Source organism: Candoia aspera, chromosome 3 (assembly GCF_035149785.1).
Source record: "Candoia aspera isolate rCanAsp1 chromosome 3, rCanAsp1.hap2, whole genome shotgun sequence".
Classification (NCBI taxonomy): Eukaryota; Metazoa; Chordata; class Lepidosauria; order Squamata; family Boidae; genus Candoia; species Candoia aspera.
The window spans coordinates 60,947,179-60,972,683 of record NC_086155.1 but is presented as its reverse complement, the minus strand read 5'-3'; the positions used below and the strand labels follow the sequence as shown (position 1 = coordinate 60,972,683).

Sequence of the window (25,505 nt, the reverse complement as noted above, 5' to 3'; positions counted from 1 at the left end):
ACTGAGGCAGGAACTAGTTTAGGCAAACACAGCACAGAGTAAACCATTAAAAAACATGTTTGTCAGAAAGCTGTTTTGGTTGTTGCCTACAAATTAATAATTGTTTTGTGGGCAATTGTTTAACCGCAAAAGGTTTTTTTCCCCAAGCTTCTTAGAAATTTCATACCAAGTTTACTAATGGAAACAAGAACCACTGACTTTGGAGTCTTCTTATTGTAGGGGGATATTTGAGTTGCTTTTAGGGTCTCTCTGCAGACCTTTTCCTATCAGGCATAAGGAATGCACAGAAATGAAGAGTTTCTGTGCCTTTTGCATCTCAGAAGTTTCCTCACTGATGGACAGGTTGGAGAACATCAAAATTTAGAGGTCTGAGTTTGCAGTAGCAAGTTTATTGCTTAGTTTATTGCACTGTTTTCTCACACATCTAATCAGAAAGATTTCTGATTCCTTAATGCTGCTGTGTAACCCTTGTTTGTAGTACATAATTAGGGACAGGTGCATTAAATGGGATGGTGCATCTATCAGTTGATTGAAAAATAATTGTGGGGAACCTGAACAGGTTTTAATCTCTTCTCATTCCACAGTTCTAAAGAAATTTAACATTTAACACTGCTGTTTCTCCAAAAGGAAAGCCTCCACTGGCTTTAATGTACAATCCTAATATGCTTAGTAGGCAATAAATCAAGTAATTGGCTTTATATATCCTGCTCAGCCAAAAGAACCCATGGTTTACTATCCACAATGAGTTGCATAACTCTTAACTGAAACCAAATCAGCCACATTATAGCATAGACCAATGACTGGGTTCACACATTGTGGTAAGCCTTGGCTTGCTTTGCCAAATAAACCACAGTTGATTGGATTCATGTCTGCTAAGCCATAAAACATGGTTTAAAAAGGGCAGTAGTTAAGTTCACTTAAGACTATAAGCCAAATCACTTTATAGCTTAGCGTGATCCACGAACCCTATCTGTGGATTGTGTTAACCAGGTCAGTGACTAGATTTATCAACTACACTAAGCTCTGGATTTCTTAAGCATAATTTGCTGAATAAACTACAGTTTACTCAGACAACATGCAAACCCATATGTCATAGTTTACAAATGATAGCAGTTGGATTCACATAATCTAAGCCAATTCACAGAAATCACACTATGGTTTAGCACCATTTCAGTAAGATTTGCTGCTCAATAAATTTTCATAGACCCTTCCTGTGAAGCCATTATAATATCAAAAGTAATGCCATTTATTTATTTATTTAAAAATCAAATAGAGTAACATGGTAAATACTAGCCATGAAATCTCTTCAGAGGCAGATAGACAACATTGTGCAGACAAGATGGTTTGCCTTGCCTACAAAATTCATGTGTCATTTCATCTAATAAGTATTTAAATTACATTCACTATTCATATTCATATACTTTCATCTGGATATTGGCAGACCAGATCTGGTAGAATTTTTCCAATGGTTGTGGCATTTACACAAGACTAAATCAGATTCCAGGGAGTTGGTCTTTACATCACCTCTCCCAATTGCCCTTCTCAAAAGTCTGAATTACTGTATGCTGGTTCACACGTCCCACTTCTGATACATGGTCTGCCACTGTGAAGGAAGTAGGTTAACCTGAAATGATCAATGCATGAGTATTGCTGGAGTTATATCTTATTTACACCCCTACTTCAAAATGCTCTACAGGTATTTCCTCAGTAATAAGATATTCCTCTTGTGAGAGAGGAAAAGTTATCTCCTGTTCAATAACCTTTTTCCCACTCCTTGCACATGTTGGAGCTGTATTCTTTCAAACAGGTCTTTCCATCACCACTGGTGGTGGAACATGAAAATGCCACTGGTATGAACAGGATGTACATAAGGTTTAGTGCCTTTTTTTTTCCATGAAACCTTCAGCCTGCTTAATATGGCATGCTCAGTAACTCAGCTAAAATTTTGTGGCTGCATTTTGTTGGCACAAACATTTAATTCCAAGGTTTATAACCAACAGCCCAAAAGGATGCATAGCGGTTAAAGTGAATTCTTTGGTCAAATTCAAACCATTTTATTAAACTGGTTAATTAGCAATTTGAAAGGGAAAAATCAAGGTCTTAAGGTCTCCCCGGGTCACTGCCAAACCACAGCCGATTAACTACTCCTGCCTTTCAGCAGTAATAACAATGAGGCTTTGAGTGCATATGGAACCAACTATGGGTAAGGCTTTTATGAGGAATTTTAACAGGGGGCATGATTTTGCAAACAACAATTCTAGCAGATAATTTCATGGCTTTTGCTTCCTTCATTGTCCCTTCAAAGAAACCAAGCCCTTTTGTCATTATAGGATGTCAGGTTCAGACAAGCTTTCTTTCTGACACTGGTGGAGTCTTTTAAGTGGCTCCCCCTGGACCTGTTTTTCTGGGTTTGTTTCCTTGACACTGACCTCATGAAGGTGGCTTTCACAGTGTTATCAACCTCCTGTCAGAACATGGAGTGAGTAAGGGACGGGAAGGAAAAACTAACCATTTTCAGGAAGCTAACAGAATTACAGAATTTAGACAAACATCTAACAGCGTGATCATTTAGTACCATTTAAGAGATATATGGGAATTTGACTGTTTTATATCTGCCTAGCCCACGTGCCAGGGATGTCTAACTTTTTCTAAGTTCAAGGCTATCCTCAGCTTTTGGGTTAGCACATCAGGGACATATTCTGAAAAGGAATAGGTAGACACAGAAGAAACGAAATCTTTAAATCTAAATCCCCAGTCATCTATTAAATAGTTTTCCCGTTCTGTCCTATTAAAATTTAAAATTGTGCAAAATATTTGAAAGAGGTGTTCACAAAGTATGTACAGTAAATATTTTGAAGCACTTTTTCCACTAGCAATTATCTGTTTCTACAGATGAGTAGAATTGGGTCTTGTCCCCAAGCGTATTTCCTTAATGAAGGTATTATGATGCCAAAATGGTGAAACGTACACTGTGACACCATGATTCACGCTTCTCCATTTGTAGTTGCATGGTGATGTTGTGTGCAAGCGTGTAAGGGGTAGAGTTTGTGTTGCAGTGTCTCAACATGTGTTTCATCACTTGTCCTCCATTGTCCCCACCCCCTCTGGACACCTGTGTATGAAAGATACGTCTCTTGGGCAACATATAAGGCTAGAGGCTAAATACTGAGATATCTTAGAACATACAGATTGCAGACTAGGAGTGCTGCTCCAACAAAGTGACTGCAGTAGTTGATGATTTAAAAAATCAGAAAGTTGTACAAGAGGTACCAAGTGGCTAACTAAAGAGCAGGTAGTGGAAAAGACAGGGGCAAAGCACTAAAGAATGGCTGAATGCTTATTCCTCTGCCTATTCCAAATATGCAACCTGAGACAACCTTGGCTTGTGACAGAACAGGTCCTGTCTTTACCAATATTGAACCATACATGAATAATTGCCTTTGAGGCATCTTTTCTTGCCAAGTAGCTGACTTTTGGAAGCCAACTCTAGCTGACTTCATTTCCCCAGGATACATCTACTGCTGAAATCTAAACTGGTTTGACTGCCCTAATTTTCTCTAAGACATCTTGGGAATTTTAGGGAAGCGTGAGATCTCTGGATGAAAGTAGGGTAATTTCAAAGGCTTTGGTCAGAACTAATTTAAAACTGATTTATGTTTGTTTATATTTAAATATGGTAAAGTTTGTGGTCTGGTGAATATAGGTTGTTTCCCCCTGAAAAGTATAGTCTCTTGGAAAGACATACCTGCATACCTGTTTAAAATATATTTATAAGAACTAGTCTCTTATGTGATGCCATTCCAGATATTTCTCCAATATTTTGTTTCAGAGAGCAGAAAGGTGCTGCTGAGAACAGAAAGTAGGAAAATTCCCATATATGCAGCAGTTGGAATGTTCCTCACAGTTACAAGTTATCTAAAAGATAAAAATGTAGCTTCCTTTACATTCAGAATCAGAAAAGAGAAGGATCTTCTTGGCTGCTATCTTTAGATCCATCTTCTCCTGCCCGATGGAAAGAACACTATTTTTTAAATTGATGGACTTCCATGTCACATGGAGTGATTAGATTTGGCTGCTGAACTGTATCAAAATTAGTGATTATTTTATAAGATAGATTCTTATGGAATGCTTACAGTGTTTTGCATTTTCAAAAGGCCATTGCTCACTCAAATTAAATTATGAAAAAGCCTAAGCATCTTTGATTACAGCAATGTTTTCTATTTCAGAATGGAACTGGGAGAAAAAAAAATAAGACAGGGATAAAATTAAAACAGAAGCAACAAATAACATGAGCAGTAGTGCTATTATTCTGTTATTTTCAAAACCATTGATACATAATTCAAAAGAGCATAACCATTTTCAAAAACCAATGAATCTTCCACAGCAAAATTGATACATGAATTTCACACAAATAATTTGATTGCACATGGCCACATCATATGAACCAACACTGCATTTTGTGCACTGCATTAAATGATTCTACCCTTCTATTTTGTAAGGTTTTCATTTCATTTCATTTTAAAAACATTTCATTAATTTTTTTTAATGAAAAAATACGTATTTTCCTTAAGTTATCCTTTGCAGTTTTGTCACCTTTACTGTCATAATAAAAACATGGAGTTGGAAAGATTACTTGGGTCATTGAATCCACCCCTCTGCTCAGTGCAGGAATCCCAAAATAGTTAAAGGGTTGTCATGTTCCCCTTTTCAATGTTTGGTATACATCGTAACGCTTCACATGTCACTCTCTTGCTCCGTGTTTCCCTCTTGGAAATTTCCAGCCCTGTGAGGCTGTAATCTCTGGAATGCATGCTTGGGTTGGTGACTTTCCTCAAGGTTGCTTTCCCAGGCCGGTTTGTGACGCTGGGTAGCATCTGGCATGGGGTGATTGCTACGATGGGGCGCGGGGTGGAGTTGGATTGAGGCAACAGTATTTGATTTGTATTTCGCGCGCTTTTGCTTTATTCTCAGCTTTGTCTGTATCTGCACACTATTCCTTTAATAAATCAGTTATCTTAAAGCTCGAGCTTGTGAGACTGAGTATGTTGGAGTAGGCAACCTTTACAAGGGTGCTTCATTTCTGGCCATTAATGAATGAGAAAGCAATGATAGTGATCTTTCAAAACAATGCAGGGTATTGTGAGTGAATACTGGTAAGATACTGGAGAAAAAAAAAAGACAGGGCTAAGATGTTGGATCATAACTGGATCATGGAGAACTAGGTCCAAGTCCTCTGTAAACCATAAAACCATTTCACTAAACCAAAGAATTAGTGCTATAGTGAAAAACTGGTGAAGGAAATGTTATGCACACTACAGTTTGCTACTAGAGCAAATAAATTGAAACAAATAATTTGTCATTGGTTGTAAATAACCAGAATTAAACACAGAGCATTGCTGGATTAACAATGCTTCAGGTGGGGTAAAACACCTGCTGGTTCATACATATATTAAAGAGAGGAAAAGGGAGAAAGGCTCAGCGACAGAACCAAATTTTCCAAAGGTGTCTCATAATAAGAAAATCTTAACTAGTTTTCTAAAGTTGAAGTGCACCAAATATTCTCAAAGGGAAATGATTAGCTTTTTAAACCGTTACTTGCTCCATTTATGAAACTAATGCGATGACATTTTGATTTGGAGTTGAAGACTTTGGTGCATAATAAAACCGTGCTTTATGAAGAGCGTTCTGTTTCCTTACAATTGGCAGCATTCTAAGTAACCTTACATTTATTTTTTTAGAGCTTAACATTGTCAAAATCAACAAAAGAGATGACTGAGTATAGCTTAGGAAGGTATAAGAAAAGTGAACAATTTTTGTCGCAACAACTGAGCATTGTTTGTTAGGCCCGAATGTTGAGCTCTTTCACCAGCTCAAAATGTCCTTTTGCCTGAATTGTTACATTTTTATACAACTCTGCACATCACCAGCAGTGTCCACTGGGGGAGTAAGCAGGGGTCAGGGTCACAAAAGCAAAGCAAACCCTGCTCTTTTTCTTAGTGCATTGCACATAAATCATCTGAACACAAGTTATCTTTGTTACGTACTCTAGAAATCTAATAACTTATCTAAAAATAGGGCAGGTTAAAAATTGGAGAACGCAGCTCTGTGATACATGGAACGTAGCTCTTGAGAATGTGCAGAATCCTAACAGGTGACTTCTCTTCATCCTGGAAGCAGGCGGATGAGTATAAGCTGGCTTCATATGGGCCCTCTCCACTATTCTTAACATCACTAGGTTATGATCAAGCTAAGCAATTAATCATTCAAAGAATAAGGGACATGGAGTTCCAGATTGAAGTTAACAGGCTGCCCCAACATGATACAATTTGAATAAACAGAGGCATATGGAAACCAGCAAGTTATTTGCAAAACTTGACTTTGCCTAAGTTGAGAATTGCATTTTTTAAAGCTAGATTCAATATTCTTCCATCTGTACTTCTTCAAGGCAGGCCTAGTAAAATCCCCATAGCTGAGCGTATCTGCCCATGTGGTGAAGAGGAAGTTGAAACCCCTCTCACCCTGATTATCACGTTGCAAATTTTGTAGGGACATTAGGTCAATTTACATTTTGCCCCTAACAGATAAATTCCCTGGTAATCCAGATAATTTTTACCTGAACTATCTTCTTCAGGATCTAAAACCATACATTACATGTGCAGTAGCCAAATTTTGTGTTGCCACAATGAAAGTAAGACAGAATCGGCTAAAGTAATCCCTCTTGTTCTAAATATTACTTTTAAATTTGAATATCTTAATTAATAAATTGTTACGGGATATATATTTTTTATGTTATACTTATTAATGGTTTAGATTCACACTACCTGGGTAACAAATGTATCAATATAGTAATAGAGGAGTGAATGCTATATTATTATGTGATCTATTTTATTAGTCGGTAGTATATTATTGTATCTCTTCGTTTCACTCCGTTTTTGTCCTTTTAAATTTTGCTGGTCATTGACCAAATAAATATTATTGAAATTATTGGCCAGAAAATATAAAGTAGCAAGAATAATCTGAAATATATTTAAAGGTAGATCACAAAAATTCTCAGAGCGTTTGACATTCCTGAAAAATGTATTGATTGAAAAGTCTGGGGATCTTTCTATCATAGTTTTTCTGAAAATTGCCCTTCTCAGAAGTCCAAAGCTTTCGTCATACATCTAAGACTAGGCTACAGAATCTTCCATGACCTGTGAAATATGAGATTAGTATTTTTTAAATCTAAACAAGCTGCAGAAAGCATAGGTTTAAAAGATTTGCCTTTTGAGGCTTGTAGGCTGAAGAGGAAATAGCTCATCTGAGGATTTCCTGTGGATTCTGTATTCTGGACTTATAAAAACTTTAGGAAAAAATGGTTGCTTGGGAGATGTAAAATGCCTGCGTGTTAAGCTATTTTCCAGACATGTTACCTACTATTTAGGTTGTACTAGAAAATAGTTTTGTTACTCAAGCTACCCTGGATTTTATTCAGACAGCTGTAGGTAGGCTATTGCTGTGAGATAAACATGTGAAAAACACATTCAAGATATACCCCTGTACGTGGTGAAGTTCTTGTAATTATCCACTGTCATGCATATGATCAATTTTTGTACCTTTGAGATTCAGGAAGTGCCTGAAACTCTACCTTCACGAACAACCATATTTTTATTTACTATTATTTGAAAAAGCTGGGGAGTTTATCAAAGATATATACATTTAGCCCAGATCTAAAAAATAATAATGTAGATAAGTTATTTTTAAAAAAATAGCAGAGTTGCTCATTTTAGTCTTTTAAATTCCTTTAGCAATGTGGCTCAAATTAAAATTGCCAGTCTGATTTGTGTGGAACCAAGCTCAGAGAGAGCACCAAGGACTCCACAGTTCAACCCTGAGCTACAGATATTCGATTCTGTTGGAATTATCTAGTGTTCCAGTCCAAGAAGGGAGATTTGGCTTTAGGGGAGAGGACATCACTTGACAATGCCACTCCCAAATATGAGCAATATGATAAGGCTGCCACCGATTGAGGCTAAAGATGAGAGATGGTGCTAAGCTGTCTTAAAATTGCTGCCATTTTTTCAACAGCATCAGCTTTCCCACTATACGGTTTAGTGAGCTTGTTCCCATATTTTAGTGAAATAGGCACAGAGACAGACATTATTCCTACTCACTGATCCTATGTTTAATTAGTCTTCAACCCGTGAATATTAAAGTCCTTAATAACTAGATTACTTAATAAGTGAAGTGCATGTGTGTGTATGTACGTTTGTACGTACATATAGTTTACTATATGTGTGTGTGTGTGTGTGTGTGTGTGTGTATGCAAGTGCCAAGATTATTAAAATTTACAACATTTATTAAAATGTTTGGCTTGAATTAAATCTAGGGATAAATACATTTAGATTAATTAAAGGGATATAAAAGATATGCTCTTGGTAGATAACTTAGTCAGCCTTTGATCTGTTATCTATAAAGTAAAGCTTTGTAAACTTTATAATATATGTATAACATATAATATCTTCTTCTCAAAGCACATACTTGTTACTGTATTACTGAGCAACTCTTAGCATATCAAACCATCTCTCAGGTATGCTGGAATTTTCACCACATCAAAAAAAAAAAAGCTAGTTTAGTTGCTTATTACAGGGAGTGAGAGGATATGCTTGATGCTTGACAATAAGAATAAAACTCCTTGTGTGAGCCCAAGTTAGCTTCTTTGTAGCGTTATAATAAGAAGCCACCTTCTAAACAGGATTAAAAGACGTTGTTCTAGTGTTTTGCTCTAGTACAAAGTATCTGTCATCATTGGCCTCAATAAGTAGGATTTCCGAGAGATGTAAGCCATCACTATTTGGAGGTCCATGGGCTTTCCCACTCCTAGAAGGTGAGACTGAGCTGAGAGTTGAAAACAATAAGTTTATTCTGAGGAAGAACAAGCACCAATGTATTCTAATATTCTGAGCTATAAAGAAGACTTAGAGAAGCGTTCCCCAAATTGGTGTCCTCATAATATATGGGACTAAAATTCCCATAAGAATATGTTGGGTTGCATTTATACATTTATGAAAGCTGTAGTCCAACATACTAGGAAAGTAGTGGTTAAGGTGCTGGGCTAGAAACCAGGAGACTGAGAGTTCTAGTCCCGCCTTAGGCATGAAAGCCAGCTGGGTGACCTTGGGCCAGTCGCTCTCTCTCAGCCCAACTCACTTCACACGGTTGTTGTTGTGGGGAAAATAGGAGGAGGGAGGAGTATTAGGTATGTTTGCAGCCTTGAGTTATTTATAAAATTAATAAAGGCGGGATAGAAAATAAATAAATAAATAAATAAAATATGTTTTATTCTTTATATTGTCATCTAAATGACTTGTATTTGTTTCCAATGTGTTTCAGGTGCTGTTTGCTTTGAACCAAACATTATTACAACATGAAAGTCTTCGAGCTGGCAGCTGGCAGGCTCCTTACACGACTGAAGACCTCATCAAGCATTACAACTGTGGCGACCTAAATGCTGTTATATTCAGCCATGATTCTTCACAGGTATGATGGCTTCATAATTGTCTTACATATAGGGGAAGACCAAAAAGGCACAACTGAGCATCTCACCACTACAGCTGTTTAGTTCCTGCTTCACATTTCTTTGGCCTCCAGAGGCTTGAATAGATATGTTGAGAAGTTAAAAAAAGTATCTCCTGATGCTATTTTCCTATCCCCACCCTAATTTCCCCAAACAAGTAGTTGAGTTATCACTGGAGAGATAAGAAACACTTTACAAAATCCACAGGCATCAAACCCTAATTTAGTTACAGTACAGCAATTATAATTCTGTGCAGTAAAGACAAAAAAATTGTATACATGGAAGTGTAGCTAAAACTCTGAAATAGGCATAAGGTTCAAGGAAAAATGTTATAGTTGACTGTGATTCAATGTACATGATTGATTAGAATTACTCTTGGAACTAAAGAAGAGGTACTGAAGACAGAGCATTGGTTTTGTTCATAGACTTTAATGATAGTCAGAACTCAAAATGGATCTCCTTTAAAACAGTTTTTTGGATCTAATTCAATGTGGGTCCTGTTCTGTTATAGATGTATCTCTTATCACTAACCTTGCTGATTTTGGTGATGTGTCCCACTTTCCTGTGACATATGAGATGCTCCATATTAATCAATAGCTAATAATACCCAGCTCAGAGCTTTTGGTTTCGTTTCATTTAATTATAGTGATATGGACAGGAATCTATATCCAACCATGTCATGTTTGCTGGGCTTCATTCTCTCCCCTCACCCCCAAATTAGGAGGACCAGAAAGAAGAAAATATTATCTTCTGAGCCCTCATTCCTTTTCCAGGTCTTTCCAAACCTGAAAATATGGTTGTTACAAACTCCATGGTCTTTGGAAGCACCTCGAACGTGCAGTCCTCACCTCTGCTATCCTGGGAGCCAACTGTTGTAGAACTGGGCAACGACTTAGAGGTGTGATTAGTAGCAAATAATCCCCCAAAGGCCTTTATATTGTCTTAAGACAACAGTTCTTCCAGGGACCTCTTCAAGGTTTTGATAGTCCCTCATACACCATTTTTTTCTGGTAAAAATCTGTGTGGTTGCTAACAATGACTTGATGGCACATAATCAAAATCAAGAGTGTTTTACTTACAGACTATTCTGTTAAGCAGTTGAGCAAATGTGCTCCATAACCGATTTCACAATGGCAGTTGAAGGCTTATTAAAATAGCAATGCAAAAAAAAAATGTGCAAAAGGAATAATCCAAGGTGGTGGCAGGCCCAGGTGGTTCCTTTAAAATGCCTAATTCATTATAGCCTAGAAAAAAGATTTGATGCCCTTGCTAGGAGAAGGTCAAAGCATTTCCACCTAAAAGAACCATAAATACCTACTCTAGGAACTAGGACAGCAGGAGATCTTGGAACATGTGAAAATCGCTTTCATAGGAGTAAGTTGCATTAGTCTTTGCATCCAGAACAATAGTCTTGGGGCTCCTTGGTACTAGATAGCTCAAATACTTATAATCACAGTTCTACGGTTGCCCATGTAATGTGACCCCCAATACAGTGGGTACAAACTGTTCTAAACTTTCTCAAAGGATCCTAGCCGCAAAATGATCAGACCAGCTAATGCTGCCTTGCCAATCTCATTTTGCCTTATCCACTCTTCTACTTGTCTTCTCTATACCCTGGAAATCCTTATGTTCTTCACATGTCTCTGGTTTCCTTGAGAAACAATGAGATATTACCCCTAGAATTGTTTCTCTAGAATTACTCTGTGTGTTTTGATCTAATGACGGACTAAAAGGCTTTGAAAGGAATGTGTGCATAATAGAACGTTAACTGCAAGTGCTTGCAAGGCCTTTGAACATAATTCCCTCTCATTAGGACAAAAGATTTTGTAATAATTGAGTTTGTATCTGAAGAGGAAATGAGCATTATGGAAATAGGTTATGAGGCCAGATAACTTCCTAAAAATGTCATAATCCAATAATAATGTGTGTGTCACATGACTTTGGGCGGAATCCATGGCTTTCTCTTAGATCTTCTATATTATAATGAACCTTGAAATGCTTCTGTGGTTTCCTAACTTCCACCCTACGCAAGGGACTCAAGCAGGCACAGTTTATAAAACTGTAACTGTCACCAGCAAGAGGTAATGCAATGGAATGTGATCCATCCACTTTAAGGACTTCTGTGTCACTGCTTAAATTACTTCAACTAAACTCATTTGGATTAATTTGGAAGCCTCAGATATATCTGATAATGAGTTTTTAAACTAAACAGAGTACTATCCTACAAATAACTAGAGGGGGGGAAAAGCTTACATTTCACTGAAAAATAGTAATCAACAGCAACTTGTCTGTGACAGTAAAATAGAAATCTCACATATCCATTACAAAAAGTGAGGAGAACACATGTTTTGCAGTCAAAATCAATTATACCATCTTGATTTTAATTTCCACTGGGAACTTGAACAGCAAACAAAACAAACAAAAGCCTGTATTGTTGGTGTGATTGTGTTACATTCTTCTCTCCATAGTTTTCTCACTTAAATCCTTATTTAATCTCAGTAAGGCTGAACAAGACAAAGTTTATTTAGTTGAAGCATGTCAGAGAAATACAATAGAAAACAGCTCACTTCATTATACACATTTCTGCAACATACTTGGCTAATAAATTTACAGCAGAGTTTCTGGGCAAGCTGTCAAAGTGATACAGAACTTAGCATTCTTTAAAACAAAGACAGAGATGGGTTGTTATTTTTCCTTCATTCCTCTCTGAGTGGATAGCCTTTGCTTTCAAGGAAGATTTCTCTGTTCAGATTACATTTATGTTCCCATTAGCGTTTCCTGAGGTTTGATTTGTGTAAGCGTTTCAACGCCCATGCTAACTTCCAGCCACTTTAATCTTCATCTCCTACTCAGCTATCCTCTATATGCACTTCTAGCGTATAGCCTCAGCTTGTGGTGGCATTTCTAAACTGATTGAAGTTTGTAGCCTTCTAGCTCCCCGCTGTCTGAAGTCGTTATGAGGTAGTATAAACAGACATATATCCATATTCATTTAGCTCTTTTTGTCATGAGAATTAGCTATAAGGAGGATTCTCTGAAGTTAGGTTTACAATTTTTCGATTGGCTCCTATTATAAATTTGCATAAGCAGTGCAAATGTATGTATACATATATCTGACCTAAGATAACTGAGGGGGAGAACAGCTGACACCTATTGAATGAAGCCATGCTTTTTTTTAGTATAATTTTTATTGAAAGTTTTAAAAACATGAGCAAAAATTAATACAAACTAAAACAGAGTAATAAGGAAAAAAGAAAAAGGAAGTAAAAGAAAAAGCTAAAGTGCAAAAAGAAAAAAGAAAAAAAAGGTAGAAGATATAAAGAAATGGCTGTTGATCTTTACAGCAGTTATAAGTACAATTGTAGATTTATCTCTTTTCTAAAGTTACATCATGACCCACTTCTTTCTATAATCTATACTAATCTATAATCTATAATTGTCAAAAGCATAGCTTATAAATTCATCTTCTTCTGTTTTACGCAAGAAGTCCGTAAGGGGTTTCCAGTTGGCAATAAATGTAGATACTGTCTTTTCTCTAATCAGACATGTCAATTTGGTCACCATAGCAAGTTCTATCATCTTTACCAACTATTCCCCTGTTGTAGGTATTGACAAATCTTTCCATCTTTGTGCATAATCTTGCTGCAGTTATCATATATAAAAACAAGGTTCCATTATTTTTTTCTGTTTGTCTATCAATTGCAAAAGAAAGACCTCTGGTCTCAATTGTATATTAATCTTTAAAATGCTCTGAATCAGTGTATGTATCTGAATCCAAAATTTTCTACCTTTTTTACACATCCACCAAGCATGATAAAATGTCCCTTCTTGTTGTTCACATTTCCAACATAGATTCGAAGTACCTTTATACATTCTAGATAATTATTCTGGTGTCATATACCAACGGTACATCATTTTATAAAAGTTCTCTTTAAGATTATGACATAGTATAATTTTCAGTTCTTTCAACCATATATTTTCCCATTGTTCCAACTGTATATTATAACCAAATTTTTAGCCCACTTTATCATACATTCTTTCACTTGTTCTGTTTCAAACTTCAAAAAAAGTTTATACATTTTAGCAATCACATATTCATCATTTGCACACAATTCCATTTCAAAGTCAGTCTTACAATATTCCACACATAAATTCTTTTGTCTACTTTGAATGTTTGTGATAACTGTAAATAGGAAAACTATTGGCAACTATGTCCTTCTGCCATCAGTTGCTTTCTTGATTTTATTTTGTATTCCCCTTGATAGAATTCTAGTATCTCACAGTATGTTAACCATTTGTGTTTGCCTATTATTTCTCGTCTATAAAATGTTTCTTGTGCTGAGAGTTACAAGGTGTTTTCGGGTACAATCTGGATTTGTATCTATTCCATATTCTCAATATGGCATGTCTAACATAGTGATTTTTAAAATCTACATTAACCTGCCCCGCTTGCCCCCCCCTCCAGTTGCAGCCCTGCCTTGACTTTATTGTACCACAAATGTCCATGCCACCCAAATCTCAGGTCCTGTCCTTTTAATGCTAAAAGTCTTCTACTTCTCAGCAGTGATGTACTGTAAACTATGCTGTGGAAATCAGAAGTTAATATTTGGGAGGAGGATTATTTAATTCCTGGGGACCCTTAAATGAGGAAGAATTATGGTTACTGTTGCTATTAAGATAGTTCAATATGGTAAGAGGCTCTAAGTTTTATTGATTCATAAGAGGCTGGATCTGTTCTTAACAGAAGGCAGAGAACACGATTACATCTCGTACATACTTCTGAACACACTTGACTCTCCTTTAACTCATTCAAATCTATAAAAATTGTATACAGTTCTTAGAGTTTTTCCAAACTGAAAACAAAACCTGTCATCAGCTTGAACTCCAAGCAAATAGTGAATATACATATATTTGATTTATAATTGATCCTTGCACATAGCCTTTTGTTTTGGGTATTAGAAAAGGCTTCAGCAAAGGATCGTTACCTTGTCGTGGTGCTGGAGCTTGAGCACCTCAATGATGCCATGAGCTAAACCGTGAAGGGCCACCCAAGACAGGAAGGTCATGACAGAGAGGTCAGACTAAATGCGATCCCTGGGGAAGGTAATGGCAACCCACCCCAGTATTCTTGCCGTGAAAACTAAATGGATCAGTACAACCAGAGATATGTAGGTATACCATCAGAAGATGAGACCCCCAGGTCGGAAGATGGTCAAAATGCTACTGGGGAGGAACAGAGGATGAGCTCAACTAGCCCCAGACGTGATGACGCAGCTAGCTCAAAGCCGAAAGGACGGCTAGCGGCCGACGGTGCTGGTGGTGAACGGCGAATCCGATGTTCTAAGGATCAACACACCATTGGAACCTGGAATGTAAGATCTATGAGCCAGGGCAAATTGGATGTGGTTATTGGTGACATGTCAAGATTAAAGATAGACATTCTGGGCGTCAGTGAACAGAAATGGACTGGAATGGGCCACTTCACATCAAATGACCACCAGATCTACTACTGTGGACAAGAGGACCACAGAAGAAATGGAGTAGCCTTCATAATTAATAGTAAAGTGGCTAAAGCAGTGCTTGGATACAACCCAAAAAACGACAGAATGATCTCAATTCGAATTCAGGGCAAGCCATCTAACATCACAGTGATCCAAATATATGCCCCAACCACAAATGCTGAAGAAGCTGAAGTAGAGCAGTTCTATGAGGATCTGCAGCACCTACTGGACAACACGCCTAAAAGAGATGTTATTTTCATCACAGGAGACTGGAATGCTAAGGTGGGCAGTCAAATGACACCTCGAATTACAGGTAAGTATGGCCTGGGAGAACAAAATGAAGCAGGACATAGGCTGATAGAATTTTGCCAAGACAACTCACTCTGCATAACAAACACTCTCTTCCAACAACCTAAGAGACGGCTTTATACATGGACTTCACCAGATGGACAACACCGAAATCAGATTGATTACATCCTTTGCAGCCAAAGGTGGCGGACATCTGTACAGTCGGTAAAAACAAGGCCTGGAGCTGACTGTAGTTCCGATCACGAACTACTTCTTGCACAATTTAGGATCAGACTAAAGAGATTAGGGAAGACCCACAGATCAGCTAGATATGAGCTCACTAATATTCCTAAGGAATATGCAGTGGAGGTGAAGAATAGATTTAAGGGACTGGACTTAGTAGATAGGGTCCCGGAAGAACTATGGACAGAAGTTGGCAGCATTGTTCAGGAGGCGGCAACAAAATACATCCCAAAGAAAGAGAAAACCAAGAAGGCAAAATGGCTGTCTGCTGAGACACTAGAAGTAGCCCAAGAAAGAAGGAAAGCAAAAGGCAACAGTGATAGGGGGAGATATGCCCAATTAAATGCAAAATTCCAGAGGTTAGCCAGAAGAGATAAGGAATTATTTTTAAACAAACAATGCGCGGAAGTGGAAGAAGACAATAGAATAGGAAGGACAAGAGACCTCTTCCAGAAAATTAGAAACATTGGAGGTAAATTCCAGGCAAAAATGGGTATGATCAAAAACAAAGATGGCAAGGACCTAACAGAAGAAGAAGAGATCAAGAAAAGGTGGCAAGAATATACAGAAGACCTGTATAGGAAGGATAACAATATCGGGGATAGCTTTGACGGTGTGGTCAGTGAGCTAGAGCCAGACATCCTGAAGAGTGAGGTTGACTGGGCCTTAAGAAGCATTGCTAATAACAAGGCAGCAGGAGACGACGGCATCCCAGCTGAACTGTTCAAAATCTTGCGAGATGATGCTGTCAAGGTAGTGCATGCTATATGCCAGCGAATTTGGAAAACACAAGAATGGCCATCAGATTGGAAAAAATCCATTTATATCCCCATACCAAAAAAAGGGAAACACTAAAGAATGTTCAAACTATCGAACAGTGGCACTCATTTCACATGCCAGTAAGGTAATGCTCAAGATCCTGCAAGGTAGACTTCAGCAGTTCATGGAGCGAGAATTGCCAGATGTACAAGCTGGGTTTAGAAAAGGCAGAGGAACTAGAGACCAAATTGCCAATATCCGCTGGATAATGGAAAAAGCCAGGGAGTTTCAGAAAAACATCTATTTCTGTTTTATTGACTATTCTAAAGCCTTTGACTGTGTGGACCATAACAAATTGTGGCAAGTTCTTAGTGGTATGGGGATACCAAGTCATCTTGTATGCCTCCTGAAGAATCTGTATAACGACCAAGTAGCAACAGTAAGAACAGACCACGGAACAACGGACTGGTTTAAGATTGGGAAAGGAGTACGGCAGGGCTGTATACTCTCACCCTACCTATTCAACTTGTATGCAGAACACATCATGTGACAAGCTGGGCTTGAGGAATCCAAGGCTGGAGTTAAAATCTCTGGAAGAAACATTAACAATCTCAGATATGCAGATGATACCACTTTGATGGCTGAAAGTGAAGAGGAACTGAGGAGCCTTATGATGAAGGTGAAAGAAGAAAGTGCAAAAGCTGGCTTGCAGCTAAACCTCAAAAACACCAAGATTATGGCAACCAGCTTGATTGAGAACTGGCAAATAGAGGGAGAAAATGTAGAAGCAGTGAAAGACTTTGTATTTCTAGGTGCGAAGATTACTGCAGATGCTGACTGCAGTCAGGAAATCAGAAGACGCTTAATCCTTGGGAGAAGAGCAATGACAAATCTCGATAAAATAGTTAAGAACAGAGACATCACACTGACAACAAAGATCCACATAGTTAAAGCAATGGTATTCCCAGTAGTAACATATGGCTGCGAGAGCTGGACCATAAGGAAGGCTGAGAGAAGGAAGATCGATGCTTTTGAACTGTGGTGTTGGAGGAAAATTCTGAGAGTGCCCTGGACTGCAAGAAGATCCAACCAGTCCATCCTCCAGGAAATCAAGCCAGACTGCTCACTTGAGGGAATGATATTAAAGGCAAAACTGAAATACTTTGGCCACATAATGAGAAGACAGGACACCCTAGAGAAGAAGCTGATGCTAGGGAGAGTGGAAGGCAAAAGGAAGAGGGGCCGACCAAGGGCAAGATGGATGGATGATATTCTAGAGGTGACGGACTCGTCCCTGGGGGAGCTGGGGGTGTTGACGACCGACAGGAAGCTCTGGCGTGCGCTGGTCCATGAAGTCACGAAGAGTTGGAAGTGACTAAATGAATAAACAACATTAGAAAAGGAGGCAGCCAAAATCTTGATTTCTCTCAATGGTAGTTGAGAGATAACAGGACCTTATGAAAACCATGATCGAACTGTTACACTATTGTAAAGATGTTGCCTTTCTAGAGTCAACATCTTTACAAGTGTAGGCCAAACTACACACTGCGGTTAATATGTAGTGTGCATACTTTGGGGAGTGAGGAGTGGGGTATTTTTCAGATTCAAACTGCTAAATATGGGATGATTTGGGAGAAGATAAGCAATTGCAAAGGGGAGGATTAAACCACCAAGCTGATTTCAAACAGTTAAGAGGGTTAGGTTTGGTTCATTCTTAAATGGGAGGGAAAAGGTTTATACCATTGGACGAGAAATCTTGAATTCGTATTCAGAGAGCATTTCTGGTTTTGACTATTTGGTTCTAATCAAATCGTTGGGTTGGTTGCATAATGCTTTGCTGGTCAATGACTGGAATATAGATTTTGTTTTGATTTCATACATGAATGGAAAACCAGCAGGAATCTCAGATCTTTATGCTGGTCTAGGGAGTTGGAAAAACATTGTGGAAGGCGGCTAGAGAAGACCACTTTCAAGTAGTCACCCTTACTGCAGTTCCCATCCACACTGGAAGTCTCTACAGTTACTTCTGAGGAAAATAAAACCACAAACCAAGCTGTTGATTAAGTTTCATAAATAGTTTGATCCTCAGATTCATGCCAAAGTTCCATTTCTGTAAATGATAGGCTTTCCTGCAGCCTATCTGAAATGTTGATGGAAACTCTCTGGGATGATATATGGGAATGACGAGGGCAGGGAAATCACTGAAAATTGGAAACCCTCTCCTTTTTAAAAGAGGCAAGGGTATACATTTTCAGGTATAAATTTTGTGATGTGAGAACCAGATTTTATTTTTGCCTGCTGTATTTTGTCATCCAGCTCCCACTGTACTAACTCCCAGTTTTCTTTGATTTCCATTTTTTCCCCTTTTCCATCTACTTTTATATAGCCTTCATTTTTATTTTTAATATGCATGGTGTACTATTATTAGGGGGATCATATATTGTATCATCCAAACTGGGTTTCTTGCACTGAAAATTAGAGACTTACCTGGGATTTATGGCTCAGGGGAAGCAGAAGTTCAAGGTGCACAAGTCAGCTGCTGCAGGTAAGAAGGCAGCGGCTACTCGGGGGCCTTGTAAGGAAGGTACAGCAGGAAAAGGGTGCCCAGGGGTTGTTTTGCATGCACAGATGCAGGTTAAAAAAGAAGAAATGCGGGACCAGTAGCACTGGTGTTACATTGTCAATAATATTTCTAATAATACTTAGTTAAAATATGAATAGTCTGGAACATATGCTGAACGAGTGTGGACACTGGGACAACAAACATAAACCAGGACTGACCCAGACAGACTGGGACTCTAATTATTATAAATGTTATCAAAATTCATAATCTTCCTCTATTATTTCAGAAACAGGACTTTCCCCCCATTTCTGGCTATCCTTAACAATGTGATTACTGCATCTTTAGTGCATTACAGTTTCTGGATGTCTTTGGTAGATGTATTGTAATAATTTGGACTTGTAGAAAACTCAGGCCTGAATATGACAAAAGCAGTTTTTGCAATAATGGGATAAACTGCATCAGTTGAAGCTTGGCAGTGACAAGACTAACTCCAGGGTTAAAATCAGGTCCTCTGTGTTTCCAAACAGACCTCTAGTTCATCCTGCATGGGCTAATCCTTGACTGCTGGGTTGTTACCCATGCAAGTCAGCAAACTTCTTTTTTAAGCAAAAGAATTTGTGCAGTTCATCTTCCATAAGGAGGAGCAGGAGGAGCAGGAGGGATGATAGAGGTTTAAGGGCCTCCAGGGAAGAATGAAAACCAAAATGGGAGTGAGTAGTATTTCCTTGAAGTTGAAAAAAGAATGTGCCTGGAAACTAGATTATTCATCCTTTTATTTAGAATTTTAAGAGGTCATTAAATCCCACAATCCCCAGCCTCCATACTGCTTGAGAATTAAGGAAGGTGCCATGCTTATTTATTGATTGACCACCTGACTGTAAGATTTACATGCTGCTCCCATCCAAAGACTTTGGTTGATCTATATTGGGGTAAGCTCATTTCTGAAAGTTGTGGTAGTGCAGCAAAACCTATCTACGTGAACTCTTCCACCAGGCTATGTAAAGTTATAATAACTCTAAGTCCCTTTAAGGAAAAAGATGTCATGTTTCTCTGACCTTCTCAGAGGAGAACATTTGTGTGTGTGCTCCTTGGCAATAAATTTCAATGCTGTTTCTACATATCCCTTTTGAATATGTTATCAGAACATCCTGCTTTCAGATCGGTCCTTAAAGATTTAAGACCCTTGATAAGTCTTAATTGCACCATTAATTTGCTTCTGGTCTAACACTGGATAAAAAACATAGCTGAGTTTCTGGACAGTTTCCAAATCTGTGGAATGTTCTAGTTACAATAAATATGAACTGTATAGCCCAAGACCATTAGATACAGTATTGAATGATGAGCAAAACCCTCATTTATTTAAGGAATGTAATACTTGTGTACCATGAGTTTTTTTTAAAAATGCACACCTAATCCATATTTAGGGTACAAAGCCATTATTCCCAACAAAACTTTGTGAAATAGTTGTAGCCAGGAGAAGACTTCCCTCCCCTGAGTTATTGAAATAAGAAGTTTGCTGAGCCTCTAAACTCTAGGTTCATTATGCTAATACTCTGAAGACAGTAGCCTACCAGCGTGGGACACTCTACTTATATTTTTGGTGAATTCTGGAATCTGCAACTCTGTGCACCAATACAAAGGCCATCTTGCTTGTGACTGTATAAAACAAGTCTGTTCAATGCTATAGAAACTTAAAATATGTACATTCTACCAGTATTAATTAATACTAATATATATATATATATATATATATATATATATATATATATATATATATATGTGCATGCCTCGTGTAGCGCAGAGTAGTAGGCGGCAGTATTGCAACCGAAACTCTCCCCACGACCCAAGTTCGATCCCAGCGGAAGCTGGATTCTTGGGTAGCCGCCTCAGGTCGACTCAGCCTTCCATCCTTCTGAGGTCGGTAAACCACCCCGCTATAGTCTGCCAAGAAAACATTGCGAAAGCAGCATCCCTCTAGAGGGTCAGACATGACTCAGTGCTTGCACAGGGGACCTTTCACCTTTCACACACACACACACACCACACACACACACACACACAACATATATATATATGTAAAAATCTGAATTGGACAATATAGTACTGTTGTCCCATTACTGGAAAAGATAAAATGGACAATAGAAATCCACACTATATATTCAAAGGAGAATACAGAATTGATAAAATAATGTCCAATTTTTGAATGGACTCATTCTCTTCCATTTGGTGGGCTTCAGTATTCTCTACTGTCATACAGATGGCGATTGAAAACAATATCCTCAAAGTCTTTGAAACAGATTCAGATGAGCATTAGCATGCCCATCAAATTATATTGTTTCATGAGCATTAAGAAATCATTTCAAGTACATAAGCTATACAGGCCAATTCTTAATTATTGACTAATATTAACAATGTAGATGCTAAATTCGTAATGTAAATTCAAAGTCTTTTAAGTGACATTTGGCTTTTTCCTGATACATCAGTTTTAATTAGAACCATATGCTAACAAACAGAATGATCTGTTAATAAAATCTGTTGTGCCTTTTATATAAAAATGCCTTATTGAGCAAGTAGAGAATAAAATAACCTACATACTGAGATAATGTCTGCAACATAGATCCTGACCTAGAGGTAGGAGACAGAAATAAAATACATCTCCAGGTGGTTCCTGGTTTGTAGATTTTAGATTGTATATATAATATTCAGTGGGCTATATTAACATTAATAGAGGCCCAACATAAAGAACCTAAGTGCTAGAATAAATCAGGCCTTAGATAATACCTGCACAAGGGAACTAAAAGAACACATGTCCACCAGATTATCCAAGTTAAATTTGAACTATTGTTCAAATTAAATAAATTTGCTTGCTCTAGGATGTTATTCATTGCTGGAATGTTGCGCCTTACTGCAGAAAATTACCATTTTCGTTTTTCCAGATCAACTATTTTTGAAATAAAAAGACACTGCATTTAAAAGACACTTACAGAAAGATGACTGAAGTGGCAAGGGAGCACTTGTAGTAAATAAATAAAACAAGGGTTCAAAATTGCTTTTCTTGTTTAGTTTACTTATTTATTTACTACAAGAGCTTCCTTGCCACTTCAGTGGTCTTACTGTAAGTGTCTTTCAAACAACAACATTCAAATACCTAACGATACAGTAATAAAAAAAGTCAAAAGTTGAAAAAAGAATGTTCTTGAGAGAAATTCTTTTCAAAAGAGAGTTATATTTTTCTTTTTTTACGAAGTGTAATTCCCAGTGATAGGGTGTCCCCTTAATTCTGCATTTTCTCTTTGATCCACATTATATGAACTAATCTACCAGACTGAATAAATGTTTTTAGTGGTAGAATTGCAGGAACTTTTTGTCAATGACAGGAAGAATTGAGAAGAAAGGGAGAGAGATTTGAACTTTATCATAGGTCTGAAATACTTACAGGTCTTCAAAAAATCACAGCTTTCATTTATGGAAGTTTAAACTTGTTTTGAGAGTTCTGTCCTAGACAGGCAATAGGAGGCCATGACTACAAGAAGCATTCCACAGCTTCAGATAGTGCACCAGTTGTGGCCCTTCTTGAAATAAGAGGCCTGGCTTAGTAACAACAACTGATGTCCTTATCACTTCTAGGGTTGACTACTACGATACACTCTAGATAGGGCTGCCTTTGAAGATCACACTGCAGCTGAATGTGACAGCCTGCTTATTGGCAGCTGAGAACCACCATAACTGTAGAATGCTGGTTTTGTGGGCACTGCATACCAGTACGGTTCTGAGTACAATTCAAAGCCCTTGCTTTAACCCGTAAACAACTGCTGATTTGAACCTATAAGGCCTTAATGTCCTTGCATCCCCCTATCTTCAGGATTATCTCCTTCAGGTAGAACTGATACACCCTGTTTGTTCATCTTGAGTTGGGATGTTGATTCTCTGCCGTATGTGAGATTCATGAAGGGGAGGGGCACGAGATAATGGAATGTGACTCTGAAATTGTGATGGCCTTCAGGAAGGAAGTTGAAGCAGAGCTCTTTCGTAGAGTTTTTAACACCTAAGATGATTGTTGGTTTGTAGATGCTGTGGTGGATAAATCTTTTTTATATTTTATTATTTTTAAGTATTTATTGCTTTAGTAAGATACTATAAACTGCATGGAGTCCTTATGGAATCAGTAGTACGTAGATATAATAAAGAAATTTTTAAAAGATAAAGAAAAATACCTGTAGTGTAAGTTCTAAAGTACATGGCTTTAAAAACAAGATAAAATCTCAACTTCCCCCTCTCCCCCAAAGCAAGATAAAACTCCTAGGAAATCCTGGCCCTGCCCAGTCTGCTTTATCATCCTAGTCACCCCAGAAAGATTAAATGTGGACCCCAGCTATCAAAAGATTTCTCATGGTATAACCCAGCAAATTAAACCATAGTTAATCAAATCAGAAATTAGTGTGTTGTGTGAATATAGGTGAGGTACATTATGCAACAGATAAATGAAAAAAGAGCTAAAAATAAACTATTGTCTTATTTGTAAATTCAGCAACAGTTTCATTTTAAGCAGAATTTCTAAGCTAAATCTGATAGAGTGGTTGATTAATGAAACCATCAATTTTACCTATGCATTTCTAGTGGCCACAAACACAGGAGTGATTTGAAGATGCCTAGACCAGTTATAGCTATGTTTTGTTTTGTTTTGTTTTGTTTTGTTTTGTTTTGTTTTGTTTTGTTTTGTTCTGTTCTGTTCTGTTCTGTTCTGTTCTGTTCTGTTTTGGCACGAATCACCACAAAAAACAGACAAATAGTTTATAAACTGGGAACTAAAGCAACCTCTATGCTGAAAGGTGGCTGATAAATAACTTTCACTTCTGAAGAATGTCAGTCTTCCAATGTTGGATAAATTTTGTTTTATTAACACTGAGGAAGACAGTTCGATTCCATTAGAGAAAATGGAATATTATGTTGTAATTAACATAGAAAGCAGCAAAGAACTTGCAGACCCTACTGCTAATATAAAAGTAATATACCTTAGAAAGCCATTTGCTGTATCAAAGCTTATGTTTTTCTTAATAACAAGCCTTTTCCCCTAGATTCCATAAATACATTTATGGAAAGTTTGATTGCAAGCCGATAGATAGATAGATAGATAGATAGATAGATAGATAGATAGATAGATAGATAGATAGATAGATAGATAGATAGATAGATATAGAACAAGGGTACTTCCCGATATTACTAACGATCTATCTGAAATCAGAGCCTAGTGCTAATAGTCAAAGTTGTAACTCAGCATCCACTATTTGTTCGGTCTTGATTCCTTCCTGCTACAGTTCTGAGTGAGGTTTTGTGCAAACAGGGAGCTTCCATTTGCAAAAAATAATGTTGCTTTTAACTGGGGAGGAGCTTGGCTACTGGCCAAGAATTGAACCCAAATTGGTGAGGTACTTAATGGCAAAGGAAGAACTCATTCTGACTGGCTCCCTGAAAGCACTGTAAGTTCAGTGGTGTTCATAGCATCTTCATATTACACTGAAAGAGAACAGGCTGCTCAAATCTCACCCTGTTCAAATGTGAATTTAGAAGCCCTTAGCAACAGAAAAGCTGGTCTCTGGAAGTCCCCTAAGAAAATATTGTTATTCTGTTCTTTGCTGTAATGCACAATAAAATTTTATATAAAATACCCCAGAATGTGGGACATTTGCCTGTGCCAGCAAAAAATCAGGATGGAAAAGTCATTGCACTCATGGAATGCTGACTCAGTTAAAACCCAATTATATTTACTGTAGCACTCCTGTGAAGGAGACAGTTTGAGAGTGGGTGTGTGCACTCTTGAGAATTTGTGGCACAGACTACAGAACTTTCATACTTTTTAAAACTTAGCATTTCAGGAAAGGGCTATATTGTGCCCTCAGGGAAAAAAGAAGGATAATGTGATTTCTAATTCAGCTGAAAATGATATTTTCACTTAATTCTACATGTCCTGTAAGTTTTCTGAACCTCTTGCAAAAGTAGATGGCAGTCCATTTGGAAATACCTTATGGACATAATATATTTGATATAGTAACCAGTGTATTCTCTCTCTCTCTCTCTCTCTGTCTCTCTCTCTCTCTCTCTGTCTCTCTCTGTGTGTGTGTGTGTGTTTGCTTAACTATAATGTGTTGAGTAAGCCACTACAGGCTGAATTCCTGAATCATGCATTATTTACAGAACAGGATATAGCACATTAAGCCCAAACCAAATACATAATACATAATGCAATGTGTTAACTCAATTATCTTTTAACAAGCCGAAAAGCTATCTCCTCCCTCCCTCCTTCCTTTGACTTAGTGTTGTGTTTTTTGCAAGTAAACATAAAAAGCTTCACTACTACTATTACTACCATAGTTGCCCTCAGGGAAATGACGACACATGTGCAGTGACAAATACACTGTTAGGTACTTATTGTACATCCCAATATCTGACACAAATATATACGTCTCTGATTTTGCGACATGATGTAATGGTGTATATTGTCCCTTACCACCACCGCCCTGCCCAATGCTCCACTGAGTCATGTGTGGCCACCCATAGTGATTACTCCTATTATTTCTAGAAAGTATTCATTTATTTG

General features: G+C 37.7%; 1 protein-coding gene across 1 annotated transcript in view; it reads left to right on the top strand.

Moving 5' to 3' along the window:
- Positions 1–25,505, top strand: part of TRABD2B (TraB domain containing 2B) — a 247,878-nt gene that overhangs the window by 152,906 nt on the left and 69,467 nt on the right. The window contains exon 3 of the mRNA XM_063300126.1: positions 9,373–9,519. Within this exon, the coding sequence (XP_063156196.1) occupies positions 9,373–9,519 (147 nt within the window). The remainder of the gene's footprint in view (positions 1–9,372; positions 9,520–25,505) is intronic.